Source organism: Amia ocellicauda, chromosome 2 (genome assembly GCF_036373705.1).
Source record: "Amia ocellicauda isolate fAmiCal2 chromosome 2, fAmiCal2.hap1, whole genome shotgun sequence".
In the NCBI taxonomy this organism is placed as follows: domain Eukaryota; kingdom Metazoa; phylum Chordata; class Actinopteri; order Amiiformes; family Amiidae; genus Amia; species Amia ocellicauda.
The window spans coordinates 40808391-40826291 of record NC_089851.1 but is presented as its reverse complement, the minus strand read 5'-3'; the positions used below and the strand labels follow the sequence as shown (position 1 = coordinate 40826291).

The following is a 17901-nucleotide window of genomic DNA, read 5'->3' as shown; positions in this document are numbered from 1 at the left end:
AGTAGTAGGTCATTTTCATTTGGAGGAAAGTAAAAAAATAGGCGAAAGACATATTTAATAAAACCAAAGTTCTCAAGCCTTTATTAGCAAACTGCTTAGCCTAAAATTAGTCCCTCTAAAGTAATTCTAGGAAGATTATACATAGATATATAAATAGACCCTTTTTTAATTCTAAAAATGGGTTAATGTGAACATTGCTTAATAGACAGTGTTTGTGTCTCACTTTATTTGCACAATTGCATGTTATGCCGCAGTGCGTTTCCCATTGTGAGTGACCTTCATAACCAAACATACCCACCCTGCTAACACAAAATGTTGCCACAACGTTGTGGCCACTTGTTTGTTAGCTGGGTATTCAGTCTTACAGTCTATACATTCCTATCCATACATTCTATTTTATTTCACAACTATGCAAGTGCATACGTGTGTTTTCTTTTTTTACGCAGTTTATTTATTTATTGTATTCTATATAACCATTTCGTCACAACTCTTGCTATTGAGCTGCGTGGAAACAAAAAAACGACAACAAAGCATTCAAGATAGACACAGCGCTATCGTGGGAAGGATAGGGTTAACATTCACCAAGACGCCCGGCTGAACCACAAACCATTTTGATAGCGTATGCAGGTTGATGCATTTTTTTATACCAAAACATGAAAAAACAAACAAATAAATAAATCCCACACATCTACAATAACGCACGCGTGTTAACCCATGCTCCGTTTGATCCAAAACAAAAGTCTGCCTTAAGTTACAGGTACTAGTTGGCCCAGGTGATTGGACGTGTTGCCAAAGTAAACTAGAGAATAAGACCCCCCCTTTTTGCGGTCGTGTTTTAGGTACACAGAGATGGGGATGCTGCTCTCTGGGTGGAGAGTTGGTTAAAAGGCTGCAGGGAAGTGGACACTGGATGCTAGTGAGATTCATAGGCTGTGCCTCTGCTCTCTGGAGTACAGTCTGATCAGTCAGTAGTTCCCGTTCAGGACCGCCGCTGCCTCTGCACTTCACTGACTACAGGGACATCTTTTTTTGTACTTTTTTTTTTTTTTCACGTCGGGGTTACAGTTGTATATACATATCTGTTATACATATGTTTCTTTGCAACTCGCCTGCTGGGAAGTGGATTATTGCGCAGCGCAGCCTCTCCTGGACTCGATGCCATTGAAGCGGATGAGTGGGCGACGGGCGCGCACTTTGGAAAGCTGACCCGACACTGCAAAGATGCGACACATCCTTCTGACACTAGTGTTCCTCACATTTTGGTGCCTGTCCTTTGTAAGTGTATATACTTATTTTGTGTGTGCGAGTGTGTGTGTGTGTGTTTCAACTTGGTTCATGACAAACTGGACAAAAGTTATCATGATTCATATTAATCTGCACGGCATATGGTGAGAACATGTGTATCTCGAAATTGCATGCAAGTCCCTGAAACAACGTGTGATTGTAATAATAATAACACTATTTATTTATTTATTTATTGTATTGATTTATTATGCTATGTATATCCTCAGGGGCAGTAACATCATCCCAAAACAGCGCTGACATGTTCTACACCATAATGTGCCTATAAAACACATGAAAAACCACAACAAAACACACATATGTCTGGAGATTAAAAAAAGCATACAAGCTCAACCTTATCGCTTTACACTTGAACATAATTGTAACTGCACTGCACACTTGTGTATACTAAGCGGTTTAACGCGTGGTTATTGTTTTAATTCGTGGTTTCTTGCGGACAAATGAATACATTATTCCAATATATAGTTAAATGCAGAAATCAATTCGACTCATTACGAAGTTAAATTGGAAAAACATAACTAGGAAAAAGTGTACTTCGTCGAATCACATCGTTTAATACTTAAAATAAAGATATATATATATATATATATATATATATATATATATATATATATATATATATATATATATATATATTTTTTTTTTTATTTATTTTTTTTTTTTTTGATGATGCTTGTTTGTGGTATATTTTCAGAGACTGTTGAATACCGATTCGTTCTATGTGAAATATATTTTAAAATCTAGTTATATATTGTATATATTATAACCTGCACTTAGCACAGATTGTATCATCTCCGCATAAACATTTTTGTTTTACATAATGTCAGGATTGGTAATGTTCAAATCCACATGAATGGAGGCTAGAGTTGAGGCTAGAGTCTGGATTCAGTGGAGAGAATATTATAATAGTTGGAACAGATTTTTGTCACATCTGGAACCAAATAATAATAATAATAATAATAATAATAATAATAATAATAATAATAAACCGTTAAATAAATATTCCACAGACGAAAAAAAAAAATGTGTGCACCTGTAATTGATTCATGTTTATTAAGCCTATTTCTCTTGCATCAAATCACAACAAATTAAAAGTTTGTACTTCCATCCTTTTCATAAGAATGTTTTCTAAAGGAGAAAGGGTGGTAAAAGGTAAAGGGTGGTATGGAAAACAGTGAGAGAATGACAATAACACATTGCTTAAAAACTAGCAAACTAGCCACTCCTGGAGAAGTATGCTGATAAAAAGATACACTGCATTAAAACCCTTCTCAAGAAGAAGAAAAACTACAAAGAATATCAAACTTGGTTACATCTCATTCACTTCAGTTGCAGAATATTTCTCACAGAAAGAATTGTCTGACTGCTGTTTTAAATTGCACCACGTCCTGGGTGGATTTAGCTTGATCACAAGGCTAAAAATAAAGGGAAGATGAAGCCAAACGAACACCAGAGAAGAGTCAAATCAGCTTGGGCTCTTTCCCAGCAGGTTTAAAAGTCACATCAAGAAGTAATCCTAGCAGTTTTTCTAAGGTTTGTTCTTGAGAGAGAAGAATCAGTTGTTTATGATAAACTTTTGGTTTGTTTGTTTTTTGGACAGCATATCGACTTTTATGGACATGTTTATTTATTTTCCTTTTTGAGAGGAGATAAAAAAGACATAAGAGATCAGGGGGTCGGTGGTAGGCTATTCAGGGTCATTTCTATAAAGTCAAGTTTTACAGCAAACATGTACGCTTTTATAAACAGGGCTAGCTATGCAAATTCTGAGGTAGCTTTTGGTAATCTCCCCCAGCTTGTCCCAGCACTGCGCCCAGATCAAAGTGATTTGCCTTGCCTTTCTAGGGAAAAATGCAGGAGAATTAGTAAGTCTGCATTTGAGTTTGGCGAGTTATATATAGGTTCAGAGCATGTCCAAGGGGCCAGCATTTCCCAATATAGATTGTATTATGTATTAAAATATCTAGGTTATCCACATGCATTTTAACATTTTGCCATTTCTAAGCATTGAAACAATACAATCAACTGAGATGAGATATTTTAACTTACATAAAAGACCATTCTCATTATGGTCAAAATTAAACCGAATAAATATAATACATTCAAAGTCCATTCCTCAGCTCACACTGCCAGACATCTGCACCATCACTGAAATTTTATTCTCTATCCCTGGCTCAAGTGAAGAGCCCATTTTTACAAGGTATAGGGGAAGTGACCCAATAAGCCCACTTGCTCTTTTATTTTGAAAAACAAAAAAGACAGGAAATATTAGAAGGATCACCTGTTTCAGAGCAAATGCACAAAGTTGTTACTGTCATGTAACTTTATTTGGAGCCAATCACATTGTTTGTTCTTGAGTTATGTATGACTTTGTGCTGCCACTGTACAGCAGTATTTTTTAGAAGTCACCCCAAAACTTTGCTTTATGAGGGGACCTCCAAAGAAGCAATTTTTCTTGAATTTGACCAAATGTGGTGAGTATTGATAAGAATTATAAAATTAACAGATTATTAAATCAAATGAAACCTTATATGATAAAATTGCGTGATATTTAAAAGCACTATTTTGTATTTGAAAATATAGATTGCATGAGTTTCTGGAGTGAGTGCGGGACACTGTCAGAGTGATGGTCACACAGATACAGTAGATGCAGTAGAACAACAAAAATTGAGAAACTGTTGATGACCATAGTAAATCAAAATATTTTAGATATTCAGATAAAACAATATTTAATGTTCTATAAATTATTATAATCTTAAAATGTAATTGTTTTGTAATTTTGGGCTTAACAGGAACAGCGCCCTGGAAAAGCCTATTAGCACATGGCTTTAAAGCAGAATAATTATTTAATTTGTTCTACCAACAATAATAAACATGGTCTAAGTTGTATAAAATAATGTATTTTATTTATTATAAAGATATTACATGTTTACATTAACTCTATACACAATTATTGAGGTTAATTTCCCATGGACCACTGTTGTTCTTAATAAGCCCACTAAGCCTAGAACCCATCGTACCTCATATTAAAAAAGCCTTAAATGAATTAATATTACTCAGAATACATTCCTTTCATTCATGAACTGAACTACTTATTTTCATTATGGGGACAAAATGTGTAGGCAGAGAAAAAATGATAGGGACTAAAATAACATGATGGAAGCTTGCTGTGAATTTCGTGCAGATCACGAATGGACAGAGAAGAATAATTTCAAGAGTATTTTGAGAAGCTGTTTTTGCCAGAGATCTCTGACATGGGACCAATATTTTCCTATTATTTATTTATTTATTGGCCTATAGAACGAGAGCATGTCTGGGGGGGGGGGGGGGGGGCCTGCATTGCAGTTTGTGTGCATCATTCATATTTTGTTAAAACTACACGAGTAGAATAGAACAAATTGGATGCTTAGACACAATAAAAGCCACACCATCAGAGAGAAATATTGGACTTTTCACTTTTGCAATTAAATAAGTTAATTTAATTTAGTATGACAAAATCTACCACAAGTGTTTACCACAAATATTAATCTTTGATTTAATACCCACTTTATTGGGAAGAAATTCACATATTTATAAGAAAACATGTAAAACTGGGCTTAATTGGGTCACTTCCCCTATTAACAGATAAGATCGCAAGAAAACAAGGGATGTTTTATGTTGACTTGTGTTTTTCATGAAGTAAAATAAGAAAAAAGAAGAAAAGGAATTTGAAAATGTTGAGGTATAGAAGGTTGTTAACCCTCCTGGGAACCTCCTTGGTTGGTCAAATAAGGTAAAATATACTGAAAGTGGGCTTCATGAGCGCAAGATTATAACAGCCTATTAGTGTGTTCTGACCCCATATTGTGGGTCCTGTTGCATTTCACTTAATTTCCCCTAATAGCTACGTCTTTCTAGTGGTCATCATGAATGATGAGTAAACAAATATAACTTGAACAAAATGTTGGCAACTCTTTCGCGTTAGTCACTGCAGACTATTTTGCAAAGTATTTTGACCATCCTCCCATTCCTGTCGTGGTATGGGGGCTGTTACCAGGGAGATGACAGTTTGCCTAGGGCAGGGATGGCGAACCTTTTTTGTCTGGAGTGCCCAAAGTCTGGTTTGTATACTTTGCTAAGTGCCAAAGGGTGCAAATGAAAAATTAGGGATATAAAAGTTTATACAGGGGCTAAAGGGCATTTATTTTTCCAATATGTATATGTATTTTTTGTTATTTTTTGTTATTAAGTTATTAAGCAAACATGCTAACAAAACAAACTGCTATACAGAAAAACCTAAAAACTATGGACAGATAGAACCATCCCACCCACCCACCACCTGCATCCACTGCCAACTCACCCCCCACCACCACCACCTTGAACCTCCCCCCATATCCCTCTGTAGTCCGGAGAGCAAGTGCAGCTCCAGTCTGCTAATGGGAGTATCTGCTGCAGAATAAGATGCTGAATGAAGCGAGGCACATTCTTCCCAAAAATGATTATATATATGTAGGTTCCATTTTTGCTCACAGATTATTGTCAATTTACAAATATAAAAAGCAATAGTAACAGCACTTCACTAGCTTGATCATTTTTGGAATATGTGCCTTTTTATTTTGGTCAATGAGAATCTTTAATCCTCATTCAAATTAAATCAATCAGTCTTAATTGTATATAGTGGAACACCATTCCGAAGCATTTCACAACTTTAAAGAATAAAAATTAAGTGCATCATACAATGAATACATAATTTAAATGTTGCAGTATTGATACAGTGCAGTAAAATGCATGAATCACAATTCATCACTCATTAAGTTTTGAGGATTATAATGCTAAAGTACATTTAAAAACCCCATTAAAATCACAATCTACCCAAAAAACAAAGTCCCACAGATTCTCCCATTGGCCTGCCTGTACATACAAGAAGTTTGTTCATTTGGCTGCATTAGTAACCCTTCCTTATTGTTTTGTGTTTTTTGCATTCAAACATTACCAATGCTCCTTCGATTCAACATATATTGACTTAATATCTACTGCTTTTACATTTTGTAAAATAACTAAAACTGATAGATTAATATACATTGTGTGGCACTTATGTTTAAAAAAATAATAAGGCAGTGGTATCAATCTACTGTGATCATGAGTGTCCACAAATGTACTCTACAATCAAAGGCATCGTTTATTTATTTTTGAGAATTTACAGCTTTCTTTTGCAAACTTTATGAAGTTTTTAAATTGTTGGAGTGCTAAATATGAATGATTGTGGCCATTTAGCGATAATCTGTGTACAAGAACTCGACCTAAAACATTGTTATTCAGAAAATAACGTGAGTGCTGCTCAATTACTTGGGGCGGTCACTGCCAAATATACTGACTGGTTTTTAAAAGTGCCAATCAGTTTAGACAATTGAGGCAAAACATTAAAAAAAACAGAAAACAAAAAATGCAGATAGTCGCTCACTTGGCAAGCCAACCTATACGGCTCTGCATGCCACAGGTTCGCCATACCTGGCCTAGGGTGTCACTTACACTTCCATCAGCTCTGACAATATTGCCTTATCAGTCAGTTATAGATGAGTTAGAAATCAATTTAAAAAAGCATGAAAGGACTGATCTGAAGTCAAGTTCACTGTTCATCGATTTGTCTGGTCTGCAAGGAAGATTTTAAAGTCATGTAAATTGGAGAGAATAAACATGAAGCTGATACCTCTGAGTATATAACAACACAAACCATTTTATTAAGACCCAGTGCAACAACGTGTTAACAAGCCTAGTGTATTAGTAGCACCAAAATGCATGAAACTACAGTACGTTATAAAAGTTCTCATTTAAAGGGACAGATTTATTCGCAATATAAACTGCAATTGGATGGATTTATGTGAAAGATGTATTCTCTTTTTAAGCTGGCATACATTTAAGTAAATTAAATGATGGCTAAGACCTTTAATTTCACTGTTTATCTTTTATTATTAATATTATTTATTTAATCTGTTTGTACATAGCAGATGCATATCTCTATAAGAAACCAAAAATATCCTCTGTATTACCCTAAGGTACAGTAACTGCTCTGTCTGTCAGAGTGAATTCACAGCTTAGAATGGTTTGTTGGCCTGTGCTTGCCTGTATGAAGTACTTGCCAGCACATCTTTGGAAGTGTAGTAAAATCAGAGAGGATTTTGCAAGGCTAAATACATATTATGGGATAAGCTTTTTGTTTTTAAATTGTTTTAATTCAATAACTTTAGAAGCCGACTGAAATAGGATGCTTAAATGTAGAAAAACAAATGACATTAGTTTGCTGTCTGTAGAGTGATCTGTGATAGAATGTTCAATTCAACCTTCCCCCCGGCCCCCCACCCACAACTGCCTTTTTACAGATTAACTGGGCTTGGAAATGATATTGTTACTAAGCTGATTGTCTGAATTAAATAGAAAATGGGTGACCACTAAGGAGCTGGTTTCTACCCTCAAGGAGAAGATCTGAAATACTCCCCATTCAAATGGACTGATCACATCAGCAACGTGTCCTGATTCGTGGCACCATATACATATAAAGAATATGGGGCTCAATACTCACTTCGGACCACATTCACTGAGGCTTGCCTTAATTAACCCTGATGCAAATTGAAGGGTTTGGCAAATTGGAGGTTTGTCATAATTAATCTCAATGCAAACTATCCATGACAGGGTCATGCATTTCAGAATGTGGCATCAGCAAATTTCCTAGTTGATAATATCATCACAGGGAAACTATTTATTACATTTATTTTTTTGCATGCTTAAACTTAAATCATAAAAGGGAAGCAGTAATTCTGTCCGACCTATATGCAGAAACAAAGCTGCAAGAACAAATTGAGATCACTGCAGGCCTAGATAGGCAAAAAGTGCTCCTGGGTATGCACTAGAGAGAACCACAATAATGAGTGATAAAGTATTCATCCTCTTTGAACTTCAATTTGTCTTGGCTATAAAAGCGGGATGGCATTTTAGCCCTGCAGGGTTTGCAATGACCCACTGACCAAACAGCACCACAAATCAAAAGAAAATTTTCAGATTAAAATGGGAGCACGGTTATTGAAGAGTTCAATTTCAAGGTCCCAAAAACATAGTTACGGTTTGAGTCTTTTTATTTGAGAACAGTGCCAGAAATATTTGTTGGGATCTGTGATTTTACTACATATACATGCCTATCTATATCTACCTATATATTTATAATCATCAGCATTAGCCTATATGGATGAAGGCTTCCCTAAGATGTTTCCACTTGCTTTGATCTACAGCTTCTCTTTTCCATGTGATGCTTGCAAAGATTATAGTTTATATTTATGTATTCATTATTTATTATTATTATTATTATTATTATTATTATTATTATTATTATTATTATTATATTTTTTCCTTATTATGTGTCAATACATTTGCAGTTAAAGGGCACCAAAAAGTTAATAACTGGTTTCATTGGTTTGCTTCTTGCCAAAAAAACTACAACTCCCCTTTAGCCAAAGTGAGTCAGAGCTAATCTTCAACCCAGAAACAGAAAATATCTCCAATTCATATACAACGTCACCCAACATTCACCATATCGACAGGGTCTAACAATAAAAATAAATAAAAGGATACAGTTGCTTTGCTTTTCCTCTCTGGGGTCTCAGAACCCTTCCGTTCTGTTTTGGCGATGTCTGACAAATGCCTACCCCTTTTTATCTCAGAAGCTTCTTCTGTATCTCTTCCTGTCTTAAAAAACAAAATAGAAAACAATGCATTTGTTAGAATCAAAGCCCTTATCCCACTGGGTCAGGCAAACTGCAGATCTGCTTTGACTTGCAATACTTTGCATTTGCCTCATTTTCCTCTTCTACGGTCACCTCAGAAACCCACTCCCCTGCCACTCATCCAAGCTGAGTGACTTGTCACACTGCTCACACCGATGGTCCCAAATGTTGGCCGAGATATTTTCATAGGATCAAGTGAGTAAAAAAGGCTTATCTTTTTGTACAGTTCAAGCATGTATGGACCACTTTTTTTAATTATACAGCTCTGTACCTGTGGTTCACACTCCCCTGCTGAAGCCTGATGAGCGCTATGATCTTATTTTCAGGGATACTGTCACCTTGTAGATGCGTAATGTGTCTTAAAACAGTGTCTTAAAACCTTCCATCCCATCTTTGCTCTTAACTACATAATCCGAGGCATTGTTGGCTTAATTGGGCCAGTTCAGCAACCCTTCCAGTTCTGAAGGCAGTGGTTCCGGGGACCCACAGTCCTGCTGTTTTTTGTTCCAGCCGAGCTCTCAATTACACAATTACAAACTAAGTGAGCTGAAAAGTTGATTAATTTGACATTAAAATGGTTTGGCTACCTACTACAGGGTTTCTAAGAGTCTGCTGAAGCAGGAGCTCCTTTCTCACTCCCACTTCCTCCCACTGTGGTCACTCTCTACCTCCTTATCTACAGCTTCAGTTGTTTCTTCTTGAAAGACTTCCCTAACAGCTCTGCAAATCTCCACCTGCACTGCTACCAAAGTCGAGTGGCTCCCATAGCCTCTGTATCCCATTTTGTTCCAGCTTGCATCTAAAACAATGTTCGCAGTTACAGTCTGCTCACAGAGAAAAACTCCTGCCAGCTATTGCTGTTTTCTAGTAACTGGGTTAGCTGGAGGACTTAGGGAGGTAAAAAAAACAAACAAACAATTTCATCTCAGAATCACAAGACTTGATTACAGCAGGTTTTAAAGAGTAGGAAAATAAACTTCAGTAGTTCAGACAACCTCCTATAGAAGAAGGTGGAAGTAGTGATTGGAGTAATGAAATTATTTTTGCAGAATACAGTGTGATTGGAGGTTGTTTTCCTCCAAAACGCACAAATTCAATATGCATTAATGCAGCCACATTTCGCTGACCTGCACCTAATTTACAACATTGGTGTGCGTACTTTCTTTTGTACTGTACTGAATACAGTTTCTCCCTTATTTGTCAGGTGTAATATCAACCTTACCGTTGAAGATTAAACCATTAAAAAGATTAGTTGATACGACAGCAGACAAACTAAAAAACACATTCTTCCTTTATTACATAACACACTGAGGGCTTAAATCAGTATGTCAGTGAGTGTGAGTTTATGCTCAAGGTCACAAGGACAAGGGTGGACAGATAATGGCAAAGCCAAGTGCCGTCTATTTTCACTATAATTACACACAGAGTATATTAACCCTGATCATTAATAATTGGACTCACCTTTCAATAGTGCAAAGAGCACAAAATGATTGAAAAGTGTAGCACCATCTGTTTCTACTGTAATTATTTGAAGGGTTTTCATAAATAACCTACAATCTGTACTCTTTGAGGCTATGCCCTTGTCTCAGAAGTAAGTGTTAATCACAGTATTCAAGGAAAACAACAACCGTAAAGCAGCAGATTCTAAAGTTCTTCTCTCATCTTTATGCAGGTTAATGGAATCCACCCAGAATGCCGCATGTGGTTGGAAATTCAACGAGAAGAAGTGCAGTGTCACGAATTGTTAAAAAATCAGAAAGCACTCTCCAGAGGTAAGGAAAGAATAATTACAATCAGCAGAACATTTCTCAAGTTTCAATTACGTTAGTAGTGTTTTATAAATGCACACAGACAAATGTGAATATTACTGTATTACCCAATACAGTACAGCAGGGGTAGTCAATTATTTCTTGTCAGGGTCCAAATTTCCTGGTCAAGGTTTAGTCAAGGTCCAGACTCCAGAAGGGTGGGGGGGAATCACACCTATAAATGATCCTTTCCAACACACACACACACACACACACACACACACAATTCTGTGATTAGTAATATACCCTGTTGCCTATATTTAGTACATTTATTTGACAAAGTAAAAAAATAAAAAAATAAAATGTAAATATAAAAGTATTAAAATGCTTGCAGACCACTTTTATTTGTTTTAATTTGTTAAAGATTATTATAGGCATATAGATACACACCCTAGAAACTTTAAAGCATTTTGTGTTATATTACGAGTCTTTACCGCTTCCCTTTATCACTGTCCACTATTCAAGATTAATGTTGCAAAATGAGGGCAAAGAGGATTGAGGAATTCATGGCGGGTTGTCCTCCCCCAGAAGATTTTGACAATTGGAGACCTGAAATGTGCGATTCTGAGTCATTTCGAAGTCGAAAATCTCAAAATCTCCATGAAATCAGGCAGATATTGACTCAAACATATATTTACTTCACAACCACATTTCACTGTCAAAAACCCACACATCAACCGACATTATGCAGGCAAAGTAGACATGGTTTCTGGTGCTGTTACGGTGGAGCTCTGGAATTGAAATGGATGAGGATGCACACTTTTCGATTTGTGCGCCTGTTAGAAATATGCATCTTCATTGGAAATCCACTGTTTTTCCACTGATGTAGGAGTTTCTATGTGAAGACAAGCAATGACACTGTGAGCCCCCCCTCCCTTTTTTGAAATGCGTTTTTATGGATTTTTTTGTTGTTATTCTGTCTCTCACTGTTAAAATACACCTACCATTAAAATTATAGACTGATCATTTCTTTGTCATTGGGCAAACGTACAAAATCAGCAGGGGATCAAATACTTTTTTCCCTCACTGTATATATATATTTAATTATTATTATTTTACATGTTGACAATTACACACTTTGCATTCTTGTCACTCCAATCATCGCTTGGGTGAATTCAATATGGTAATATCTAAGGGGAGGAGTAGCCAACCCTGACTGAATTTCCCAGGATCTTTTTGCAATGGGATTGGTGAAACTATTTAGTCTTTCGTTTTAATTTATTGTACTGATAGTGGATGAGTGTGATGTCAGTCAAAGATCTTCTACAGTAACAAGATACTCCACTCCGCCTCAATTCCCGTCAACCAGTTCAGAGAGAGCTGGAGTGAGATTTGCATACAGTAACAGAATGACATAATGCAGAAGATAGCACACTGCTATAAACTTTTTGTAAGGTTTAAACATGTTTATGTAACACAGCTCATTCGGCAAAAACGAATGAGCACATTACAAGTGACCTAACCCCCCTAAATCAGTATAGTGTTAATCATCCAGCATCAGGACACTGAGTATTGTGCTGTAGAGGTCTTATCACTGGCCTGTGGTGTGGAGCTTGGAGGCTCCTGTGGTGCGCAGTTCAAGTCCTGTGCGTGGAGCTACATTAACAATGTAAAACAATTTGTTGTTTTTTTAGCTATACTTCATCATGATGGTGCACTGCATGCGCTGACTTCATTATTATTTCGGTAGGTTGATTTTGGCATAAATGTGGCTTACATCAGTTTATTTTTTGAATATTCTAAATCAAGTAACGGGCTAATAGGCAGACACTACATAGGCGTTACAAGTTAATACATCAAACTTGGCAACAGACCTTGAAGAACGTTATTGTAATCCATGTTAATGAAGCCTTTTGTAATGCTCTGCTTATGCAATTTTCTGGAAGACTTGACTCCCTTCCCAAGAGTTGATAGCAAATTTGTCTGAGAAATCCTCATCATTTTGGATTTACATAGTGCTTTCAGGAGATATATTGTCACAAGTTGAATGAGTGTTCATTCAGTTTTTTTACCACATATCATTCCGTTGTATGATTTTATATGTTAAACTCTGTCTTTAAACATATCAGATTCACATGATTTAAAATGTGTTTTTTGGGGGTCATACTGTGCGATTTATTGATTGCTTTTTTCAAGATTAGTTTCATTGCAGGGGCCAGGCTTTAAACAGAGGTTTAAACAGACGGTGCCTGTAGTTTTATTTTTTCTAACCCAAGTCAAGAATTGAACAGGGCCCCATGTATAACAAATGGGAGACTGTCAAAGCACTTTATATGTTGGTGTGGATTGTATAAACTAGATTAAGAAAAACTTTGAAAACCTATGAAAGGAAACTGTTCCACTTTTATGATAACACTGTCCAGATGCAGTGGCCCAAGTTTCGTCAGCTCAGACTGAGTTTACATCTCCCTGCTCAGTCTACAGTGATATTTGGGGTCACAGATTAAAAACTGCTGAACATACTCTAAAATGACTTGCTGTCCCATTTTCCTCTGTGAGACATCGCTCTTTGTTATTGCTTGCAAGTGTACAAAGGGCTAATGTATGAGTGCAAATTGCCCTGTAATTGCTTCCTCTTGTCTTAGTGTGCTGCCTTGTCAGGTATCTCTCAACCTCACGCTCACAACCCTTGCTGAACGTTGTGAATTGCACATTGGTAAAGGCAACGGGATTAAAAAAACACAAAAGCACCAAAGCTACATTATTGTTCAGAAGCTTGGCTTGACCTGCATAACATAAGAACATTTACACATGAGAGGAGGCCATTCGACCCATCATGCTCGTTTGGTGTCCATTAATAACAAAGTGATCCAAGGATCCTATCCAGTCTATTTTTAAATGTTCCCAAGTTTTCAGCTGCAACCACATCGCTGGGGAGTTTGTTCCAGATTGTGACGACTCTCTGTGTGAAGAAGTGTCTCCTGTTTTCTGTCTTGAATGCCTTGAAGCCCAATTTCCATTTGTGTCCCTGGGTCTGTGTGTCCCTGCTGATCTGGAAAAGCTCCTCTGGTTTGATGAGGTCGATGAACTTCATGATTTTGAAGACTTGAATCAAGTCCCCACGTAGTCTCCTCTGTTCCAGGGTGAAAAGGTTCAGTTCCCTAAGTCTCTCAGTAGGACATTCCCTTCAGACCTGGAATAAGTCTGGTTGCTCGCCTATGAACTGCCACTAGAGCAGGGATTTCTTTATTGGTTCTCTAACTAGTGTCCCTCTGACTCTATCTTGGTCATTTGAAAATATCAAGTCAATGCATGACATCAATGAAAAAATTGATGTTGAGATAAAAAATAAAACAATCGAAGGCAAAATGTATAGAATTGTAAACAAAAATAATTATCAAAAGCAAAATAAATAATTTTAAAGCGAGAGCACTGGAGTCTCTGTCTTTGGTTATGATGCTGCAATCCTTGCTTTCTCCGCCAGTTTCTTTGCTTTAATTTTTTTGATCTCAACATTTTTATTTACAATATTTTTTTATTTTGAATTCGTTACTTATGGCCATAATTTGAGCTCACACATACCTCTCTGTGCGGTGTGCAAACCCTACGAATGCCGGGCCCAATGCCTTTTGTGCTGAAGAAAAATTTGGACAACATTGTTTCAAAATGTGCATGCATCCAGGCTGAATGTATTTATTTCTCCCTCAGGTATAGTTGAAGTTGCAGTCTAAAGCATAATATTACAGATAATATTCCAGTTGACATATGTCATGAAATATGTTAATGTATGACTTACACCAATTTAAATACCACTCATGTTTTGCAGAATGTTCTTGGGGCAATTCTTTAAACATTGCAATTTTAAAATATTTTTAGATGTATGTTTGGGATATGTTTTTAAATATGTATGTTGGATGGAGTCCCTGTGCACAGTACACTTGATAATAATATGTTCATTTTTGCCCTTTATTTTTATCCCTTAGTCTATACTTAGTGGAAAGCAGCATCATGATAAAGGATTAGGAAAGATTCTCCTGCTTCATTAAGTGTCTGTTTATAGTTAAATTTGTATCACTGTTAGAGCTTTACATGAAATACAGAACTTCAAATACCAAGGCTGGTATCTTACAGCACATACCACAGAGAGGAGGGAAAGAGTGAGGGATAAGTTAGTTCCATATTTAACTCTGCTTTTAATTAGTAGAAAGCTTGATTTCTCTCTCATATCTGGTTTAATGTATTTCGTGGGAGCTACGCTGTGTAGGCCTACATTGTATGAATGAAACTATGCACTGTCGGCATTATTATCCTGATGCAATAACACATCACATCAAACCATAGAGATTAACGAAATGTTAAAGGGAATGTGAAAAATCTTTGAAAAGATTCTGGAGTTCTGATCTGAATGAAGTATGTTCCCAGTAATACGATGGCTTTCTACATTTTTAATTTTTTATAATTATATATATATATATATATATATATATATATATATATACACTCACCTAAAGGATTATTAGGAACACCTGTTCAATTTCTCATTAATGCAATTATCTAACCAACCAATCACATGGCAGTTGCTTCAATGCATTTAGGGGTGTGGTCCTGGTCAAGACAATCTCCTGAACTCCAAACTGAATGTCTGAATGGGAAAGAAAGGTGATTTAAGCAATTTTGAGCGTGGCATGGTTGTTGGTGCCAGACGGGCCGGTCTGAGTATTTCACAATCTGCTCAGTTACTGGGATTTTCACGCACAACCATTTCTAGGGTTTACAAAGAATGGTGTGAAAAGGGAAAAACATCCAGTATGCGGCAGTCCTGTGGGCAAAAATGCCTTGTTGATGCTAGAGGTCAGAGGAGAATGGGCCGACTGATTCAAGCTGATAGAAGAGCAACTTTGACTGAAATAACCACTCGTTACAACCGAGGTACGCAGCAAAGCATTTGTGAAGCCACAACACGTACAACCTTGAGGCGGATGGGCTACAACAGCAGAAGACCCCACCGGGTACCACTCATCTCCACTACAAATAGGAAAAAGAGGCTACAATTTGCACAAGCTCACCAAAATTGGACAGTTGAAGACTGGAAAAATGTTGCCTGGTCTGATGAGTCTCGATTTCTGTTGAGACCTTCAGATGGTAGAGTCAGAATTTGGCGTAAACAGAATGAGAACATGGATCCATCATGCCTTGTTACCACTGTGCAGGCTGGTGGTGGTGGTGTAATGGTGTGGGGGATGTTTTCTTGGCACACTTTAGGCCCCTTAGTGCCAATTGGGCATCGTTTAAATGCCTACCTGAGCATTGTTTCTGACCATGTCCATCCCTTTATGACCACCATGTACCCATCCTCTGATGGCTACTTCCAGCAGGATAATGCACCATGTCACAAAGGTGGAATCATTTCAAATTGGTTTCTTGAACATGACAATGAGTTCACTGTACTAAACTGGCCCCCACAGTCACCAGATCTCAACCCAATAGAGCATCTTTGGGATGTGGTGGAACAGGATCTTCGTGCCCTGGATGTGCATCCCACGAATCTCCATCAACTGCAAGATGCTATCCTATCAATATGGGCCAACATTTCTAAAGAATGCTTTCAGCACCTTGTTGAATCAATGCCACGTAGAATTAAGGCAGTTCTGAAGGCGAAAGGGGGTCAAACACAGTATTAGTATGGTGTTCCTTATAATCCTTTAGGTGAGTGTATATATAACCAAGCTTTCTCTCCATTTTCTAATTGCAGAGATACATTTGATATTTAGATTTGTGAAGCAAATGCAGAAAAATATGGCTTGTATTCACATTTTAGTTACATGTCGTATTGTTCTTTTTGAAGATCTTTCTCCTTCATTTCCAGCCACTGGAAGTGGTGTAGCAGTACTATGTACAATGTAACAAATTCAAGCAGGCAACTGGCAACATCACATTAGCAACATTGTATGTTGTGTGTGATCTGAAAGTCCCCTCAAGCTGTCAATGAAGATTACCTGGATTATTTATAATACATAAAAACAGTAAATACATTCATTACAAAGTATGTTAAAAGTAATAATGACCCTAAAAAGAAATTAAACAAGTTTAGCAATTTTTGAAAATAAAACTTGAGAAAAATATATAATATAGGTTAAATATGATGCATTTTCAAATGAATTAACAGAAATATTAACACATTCCTCTAATTAAAGACGCAACAGATTATCCCAGTCTTAGTCTTTGCTAATAGCTGTGAAAACACAATGCATAAAATATAGTAGCTTCAGAGTGAAATGGATTTGATTATGTGCAAACCAGGTATTTAACATGGAATGGAAAATGCAGTTATGTTTAAGAAATACTGCTGTACAAGTTAAAGTCTCTCTGTCTGTGTTAAATTCAATCCAAATGTTATTGCAACAATGGGCTAGATCCAATGATAACGCTGACCTACTGATGAATCACAAAGTACAAACCTGTACCCTGTCGCCATCAGATTTATTGTCAGAAACCACGTCTAAGTAGTTATAAATCAAAACACAACAGGGTAAGGATACAAGTTCATAATTTGCACAGGTTAGACTCTTGATTTGGTCTAGGCCTATGTCTCTGTTTAAATGCTGCATTGCTTCTGTGCACGTTTTGGGCTGTCAGGCATATTGGACAGTTTTAGACTCAAAGGTCTAAGGCTGGAGCAGAACAAACCTTCAGGTGAGAACAGACTTATTTCTCTTCCAGGACTGTCTCTTCACCGCTTGTTGGTTACCTAAATGAGCTGGCCACATCTTCCTTTTGTAGATGAAAGTCCCTGTTGAGGAAAGATAATCACTCTCATTGCTAACAGGAAGTTATCAAGGCAAGTGGTTTGACAGGAAAATTGCCTGACCAGAACACAGTGAAGTAAACTAGATAGCAAGAAGCTGCTTTGTGCATCAGAGGAATATCTGAAACATATCTATACAGCAGTGGATCTATGTCCCCAAAACAATGAGCGGGAGAATAGCAGAGATGTTAATGTATGATATCAAACTGATCGTGTACTGAAAGTGGTATATTTTGCAGTAAAAGATAACAAAATGTGTCCTTCTTGGAAGTCTATGATAAGTATTTCTCTTGTC

General features: G+C 36.9%; 1 protein-coding gene across 1 annotated transcript in view; it reads left to right on the top strand.

Moving 5' to 3' along the window:
• The first annotated feature begins 904 nt into the window (after positions 1-904).
• vipr2 (vasoactive intestinal peptide receptor 2) overlaps positions 905-17901 on the top strand; it is a 71346-nt gene continuing 54349 nt past the window's right edge. The window contains exons 1-2 of the mRNA XM_066723708.1: positions 905-1275; positions 10726-10825. Of these exons, the coding sequence (XP_066579805.1) occupies positions 1222-1275; positions 10726-10825 (154 nt within the window). The 5' untranslated portion in view covers positions 905-1221. The remainder of the gene's footprint in view (positions 1276-10725; positions 10826-17901) is intronic.